Source organism: Tenrec ecaudatus, chromosome 10 (assembly GCF_050624435.1).
Source record: "Tenrec ecaudatus isolate mTenEca1 chromosome 10, mTenEca1.hap1, whole genome shotgun sequence".
NCBI classification, from domain to species: Eukaryota; Metazoa; Chordata; class Mammalia; order Afrosoricida; family Tenrecidae; genus Tenrec; species Tenrec ecaudatus.
Genome location: NC_134539.1, coordinates 143,401,597 through 143,408,347, shown reverse-complemented (window position 1 = coordinate 143,408,347; position 6,751 = coordinate 143,401,597). Strand labels below are relative to the sequence as shown.

Sequence of the window (6,751 nt, the reverse complement as noted above, 5' to 3'; positions counted from 1 at the left end):
TTCCTAAGACCCCAGAAGAATGAGTCCATTTGAATTGTGGTACTGCCCAGAGGATTTAAAGCACCGTGTACTGCCGGGAGGACAAACAGATCTGTGTTGGCAGAAGCCCTGCCAGAACACTCTGTAGAAACAAGGGTGGCGAGACTCCAGCTCATGGACTTCGAACATGTATCAGGAGAGGCCAGTCCTTGGAAGAGGCTGTCATGCTTGGTAAAGGAGGGGGCGGCGACAAAGAGGAAATCCCTCAACAAGATGGATTGACACAGTGGCTGCAAAAAACAAAACAAGAAACAATTGTGAGGGTGGTGTGGGATCAGGCTATTTTTCTTCTGTAGTTCACAGGGCTGTTATGAGTTGGACTGACTTGATGACACGTAACGGGAGCAGCAAATGGAAAATGCCTTTCAACACAGCCAGATGTGCTTGACACCACGGATGGATGGGTGGATTGCGACGAGTGGCACGAGCCCCCAATAAAATGATTTTTTTTAAGTAAAATGCCTTTTCTTGGGTTTCAAAACTTAATTTATTCTGTCTTGATACAAACTCTGTGAGTGACCCTCTTCCTGCTCAGTGGAACCAGTGACCAAGCAGCTTCCACGTTCTCAATTCAGATGAATAACCTATAATCCTCAAGTAGCCCCCCCCATAAGTCCTCCATCTTTCCCAGTCCCTCCAATCATAGGGTCTAGTGAGCTGTGACACACGTCACAGGACATCTACAGAGAACAAGGCCCCCACAGGCACACAGGACACAAGGAGCCCAACGGAGAGCCGTCTGCATTGATTTTTGGTGACTTGGCCTTGGTTTCTTCCCGATGGGAACTAACTGATGGCTATTGGCCATGCTATGAGGGGAATTCCTGGGGCTAAGGATGGGAACGAGCGGAGCTTCGGATTAGATGAGGCACAGCTGCGACCCCCCTGCTAGCTGCTGAGCCCTTGCTCCGGAGGTCACCTGGGTCAAGTGGCTGGCGATAGGAAGATGAACCCCGGAGGGGCACTCAAGGGCACCCCTCCCCAGGTCCTGGCTTCTGATCTCGGCTGATGCAGCGAGTCTGAGGGCAGCCTTCGTTCGGGACACTGCCCAGGGCGGCACGCCAACGTGGCGCGACTGCTGGCTTCCTCCGGGCCTGGGTTTCAGTCACCTAGGCCCCCAGAACCGGGCCAGCCAGAGGTCCACTCCGCCCTCGGTCCCGCCCCGTCCCCGCCCACAGCAAGGCCGGCCACGCCCAAGGCCACGCCCCTCGCCGCTCTGCCTTCAAGGCCGTCCCGCTCCCGGGCCCGCCCGGATCATAAACAGCCCGCCTCCGGCCACGCCCCCGGCCACGCCCCTTCGGCGTTAGCGTGGGCCCGGACCTCTGGACCGGCTCCAGGCTGACCCCGCCCCGGCCCCGCCCACAACCCCGCCCCTACCGGAAGCAGCGCCGGCACCCCGCGCTTATAGGGCCGGGAATGGGGATGCCGCCGCCACCTAGTCAGTCCTGCGGACGCTGAAGCCCGGCCTCTGCCGCGCTGTTGTCGCGGCGCCCCCGCCCGGTCCTCCCCCCGCTTGCGCGTCCGCACCGCTCCCGGAGCCGGCCGGCTGGGCCCGGAGCCAGGACCGAGTGCCCGCCATGCCGGCCGGGCTGCTGCTGCTGGCGCTGCTGCTGGCTGTCCCTGGGGTGAGTGACCCGGCAACGTGGGGTGAGGGACAGCTCGGGCCGGGCCGGCTCGGGGCCGCAGGAGGGTCGCGCCGGCCGCGGGGGCCAGAGTCCGAGCCGGGGGCGCGGCGGCCTGGGGCCCCGTGCGCGCTGCCGCGAGTCCGCCGGGAGCGCTGGGTGGCCGCCGCGCGGCCGCCACCCCAGGGCCTGCGGGCGAGCCGGCTGTCCGGGACAGCGGCCCCGGCGCACTTCTGTGGGCGCTGCGCGGCACCTCGGTGCTTCCAGAAGGCCCAGGGCCCCTGGGAGGCCACCTCAGCTGGCCGACCCGACCCTCAGCTGGGCACCGCTCTGCCCGGCGGCGGGGACCCCAGAAGGGCGCAGAGGCACCTCTCCTGGGGAAGGGCACGTCTCGCGTTACAATCCTGGTTTGAACGTCAGAAAAAAAAAAAAAAAGCCAAACTCTGGAAAAGGAACTCGAGAGGGAGTTAGCATTTTTGCCTTGATTCTGCTTACCTGCCCTACAGGTGTTTTGGTATTCCCAGGCAGGCTTGCGTGTATGCACCAGGACTTCGTTAAGTAACTTACACACAGTGGGAATCTGACGCTTTTTGAAGACCCCGTGTGGGTCAGAGGTGAAACTGCTTTCGAAACTTTACGGGCTCTTTCTTCAGGTGAGGGGCAGTGGGGCTGTCGGGCTTCCCATCATAGTTTTTTGTTTGTTTGTTTTAGAAAAACCGAGAGAGTCGGATTCCCCTTTATTTTGACACGTATGCAGCTGGTGATGATGGTCTTTCCTCCAACGGCCATGGGATTTGGGCACCGTGCTGAGAGGACATTTTGTGGGCAATCAGTTTTTTTCCCCTTTCTTTCCTCCTGGTTGAAAGAACCTAAATTAGTAAGTTATGTGTGTGTGTGTGATATTTTTCAAGTATTATTCAAGATCTGGGCATGGCATATTTTCACAGGTTCTGTTTAATGACCCCCACTGTGTACTGTTAGTGTGGTGTCTCATGTGCCTGGTGCCCAGGTGGGGAACGGTCATGAGGTGTGCCCGAGAGCCATGGCTGGTGGAAACTCTTTAGAGGCTACGCTTTTTAGGCAAATAACAATCTGTCCTCTTGAAAGAGCCCATGTCAACAGTCCCTCTTTTGCAAACTCAGATTTGTTGCAGTAAAATGTGTGCATTTCCCCACCCCCCCCAAAAAAAAGACCCAGAGTAGTGGGTATACATTGCAAAAGATAAGACTTGAATGAGATGTTTTTCTTCTAATTAAAAGAAAAATCTGCTTTCACAATTAGGGTCAGGCTTTGCGTTTCACCGCGGATTGGTTAATTGCAACCCGGCATCCGTTCACAAACAGTAGGGTAAACAGAATGCCCACACATCAGCCTGGAAGCTGGGCATTTCATCTCTCTGGGCCCAGGTGTGTTTGGTTCCCACTCAAGGTACTTTCACTAGATACTGATGTGTTGGTTATTGTATAACTTGTGCTACAAACTCACTGCCCTCCAGTTGATGACAACACAGAGTAGATTGCCCCTAGCAGCAAGCAGCCTCCTCTTTTTTCCAAGGAGTTATTCGTGGGTCCAACCCAGTTACCAGCCCAAAGTTAACTCGCTGTGATACCAGGTCTTCTGCTAAAGAGCCAAGTATAATTCTGTAGCGTTAGTTAAGACTACTCCAAGGTGAGGAGCCCTGCTGGTGTAGGGGATTGCTCTTTAGTAAGGTCAGCAGCTCAAAGCCACCAGCCACCTCAGTGGGAGAAAAGCACGGCTTTCTCCTCCCATAAAGCGTTGCAGTCTCAGAAACTCAAAGGGGGCATTTCTACCCTGCCTCGAGGGTCGCAATGAGTCAAAATTGACTTGGTGGCAGTGAGTTTGGTTTTTGGGTTTTATACCGAGTGGTGGAGGGCAGACAGGGGAGCAGGGCATGGGTTCAAAAAAGTGTGGAAAAACACCATTCTCTTTCAATTCCATTTTTTCCACAAAGTTTTCAAAGCCCCTAGTTTCAATTCATGTAACTATTTCCAAATGTAATTAGAGACCCAAACTTCTCCGAGTAAAAGGTTATAATTAGTACACCTTCTTTTTAGGGGAAAGGTGAGAATTTTACTCCCACTAAATATGTTGATACAAAAAAAATGTCAATACATACCCCTCAATAAAAAACCCTAAAAATAAATATAATGAGAATTATAAATGGGGAATTATAAAATTCTAAATGGAATTCTTCAGGAAGCTTGCGATGATTTAAGATGACTACAGTGATGTTGAAGTGAATACACCGGAGATAGAATTAGACAAAGTGAAGTTCTAACTAGTCGCTTGTTGACTATGCCCTCAGGCAAATGATTGGTACTTAAAGCCCGCTTTCTGAAGTATGATGGGGACAGCTGACAAGTGTGAAGGTACCTTACCCATAATAGATTTCTTCATTTGCTTTAACCTCGTTACCCCATTTGAGGGGCGTTTTTATTCTGAGCCATTATCCTCTGAGTGTTCCATAATGCCTCTAAAGTCCCCTGTAGTTAAAATATTGGACTGCTAACCACAAGTTCAGGAGTTCAAGTCCATCAAACACCCTGAGGAAGAAGGGTCGACTGTCTTAGAAACCCTAAAGAGCAGTTCTATTTAGGTTTGCTAAGAGTAGATATTACCTCTGGCAGCAGGTTTGGGGCTTTTTTGCAGGGGCCAGGAGGTGGACAGTTTACACTGTATCTCTGCAAGGGATATTTTTTAGTGGTATTTACTGTTGATTGAAGAAGTAACTAGCAAATTGCAGGCAACACTGTGATCTTCCACCCCCCCCACACACACACCACACACACACACTGCACACCACACACACATCACACACACACACACACCCCACACCTGACTTTTAATTTTTCTTTTTCTGGTTGAGCCAGACATTGACTCATCATTGTAGACCAAGACTCTGACCTACCAGACCCCAAACGCAGTAAAGTTGCCACCAGTAAGCACTGAGGCTGCTTTTTGTTCATCATCTAGCAGAGCGGTTGTCAACCTGTGGGTCATGACCCCTTTGGGGGTTGAATGACCCTTTCACAGGGGTCGCCCGATTCATAACAGTAGCAAAATGACAGTGAGTAAGTAGCAATGAAAATAATGTTATGGTTGGGGGGTCACCACCACATGAGGAACTGTATGAAAGAGTCACAGCATGAGGAAGGTGGAGAACCACTGGGCTAGCATCTGCTTGCTTAGTCAGGGATCTTCCTCCTCTTCTGACTCATCTCTTGTCCCTAGTGGCGAAGTGGGTTACACTTTGGGCTGCTAACTACAAGGTCAGCTGTTTGAAACCACCAGCCTCTCTGAAAGAGAAAGATGAGGCTTTCTACTCCCAGAAAGGGAATCCACAGGGACAGTTCTACCCTGCCGTATAGGGTCACTCTGAGTCAGAATCGACTGGATGGCAGTGAGTTACAACTGTCACCGGTCCTGGTACTCCAGGAGTCATTTTTCTCACTTGCACGTTGTATAAAAGCCTTTTTTCCATGTGTGACATATAAAATTGATTGCAGCAAGTGTTTTCATTTAGAGGACAATGAGATGGGAAACGACAGTGAGAACCATTATGTGTGTAACTCAAACCCTTTGCCATCTAGTCAATTCTGGCTCACAGTGACTCTGTGGGATGGAACCAGAACTGCCTCACGGGGTTTCCAAGGCTCTGAATCTACTGGAACCGATTGCCAGGTCTTTTCTTCCAAGGATGGTAGTGGGTTTGAACTACCAACCTTTCGGCTGTCAGCCTAGCACTTCACCACTATGCTGCCAAGAAACAACCACACCCACAGGTATCAACTGAGAAGTGAGTGTTAACTAGAAGCACTATCTTTACCGTGGCATGAGCTATCTGACTGGGTGAGGTGGAGGCCTTTAGATTGGCCTGGAGTGGCCTGTTGCATAAGCTCTTCCTGTCAGGGCTGTTGATCATGACGGAATGAGAGGGGAGTTGTGCACGCGCATAGTGTCACGTGATTGTCTCATTAACTTGCCTGTCCACTTAGCTTTCTCCAGGGGCCTGGCTTCTCCTCAGGGCACGGGAGAAACTGTATATGAGACATTCCCTGAATAAGAGATGGGCAAGCTCAGTAACAGTTTATTTCTGCAGAGAAAGGCACCCCCCCACCCCCAACTGGAGAAATAGAGTTCTCAATGGAAAGCAATTCCATCTTCCTGCAAACCTCTTTGGTTTTGCACTCCAACGTAATGCTCAGGTCCAGCATTTCAAATGTTGCCTGATACTCAGACGCTCTCTCTAAAGGGATAACAGGAGAGAAAAGGCCAAGGTATCATTTTAATGGACTACGTAACCTAGCAATGTGATTAGAGTGTGATGCTGGCTTGAAAAATAGGGACAGTGAATCACAGGCCATGAATTATAAACATGCCATCTGGATCGACTCGCCAGCGGTGTGGGGACTCCTGTCCCCTCCCCGCTTATCTCCTCCTGTATCTTCTGTTCTGATCAGACTTCCTGGCCTCAGAGCAGCGCATAGATGCTCGAATGAGCGCCGCAGACGAGACCCTGATTAGAGAAAGCAAAACCTGAACATCCTCATCCTAAGGTCCTTGTTTCCTGCCCGCCCCCCTCCTTTTTCTGAAATGTAGGGCAGTCTGTAAATGACTTGTGATCTCGTCCACGAGCAAACACAGCAAAGGCCACAAAAGCGTGTTCCGTAGATTTCTGCTCAGCTTCGTTCACAGAATGTTCCCGAGAACCTGTCAGGAGACGTTCCGAGCGTGTCCTTGTGTTCCCATGCAGAAAGGCTCTGAGCCTTCTGTGCTTGGCTGTGGGTTAGGGACTTGGTCATAACTGGTCGGGGTTGGCACGGAAAGCAGCTGTCCCTGGCTCAGCCATGACCCTGCGGAGGTAAATTTGAGTTATTTACATTCCGCCCCCCCCCTCCCAACCATTATGGGAAAAGGTTCATAAGGTTTATGGTCTTTTCAGATCTTGTGTGTGCCTGGTGCCATCTGTATTGATAACGGGGGAAGCTCTCCTCGCAGTATCTTCAATATGATAAAGTTGAAAAGTCTAGATAAGCTGATGCTCAAACAAACCAACTCTCCCAGTCGCC

The 6,751-nt window shown here is 51.4% G+C and overlaps 1 protein-coding gene across 1 annotated transcript in view; it reads left to right on the top strand.

Annotated features, from left to right (window-relative positions):
* The first annotated feature begins 1,437 nt into the window (after window positions 1-1,437).
* Window positions 1,438-6,751, top strand: part of ERN1 (endoplasmic reticulum to nucleus signaling 1) — an 88,213-nt gene continuing 82,899 nt past the window's right edge. Inside the window, exon 1 of the mRNA XM_075562076.1 lies at window positions 1,438-1,664. Coding sequence (XP_075418191.1) covers window positions 1,617-1,664 — 48 coding nt within the window. The 5' untranslated portion in view covers window positions 1,438-1,616. The remainder of the gene's footprint in view (window positions 1,665-6,751) is intronic.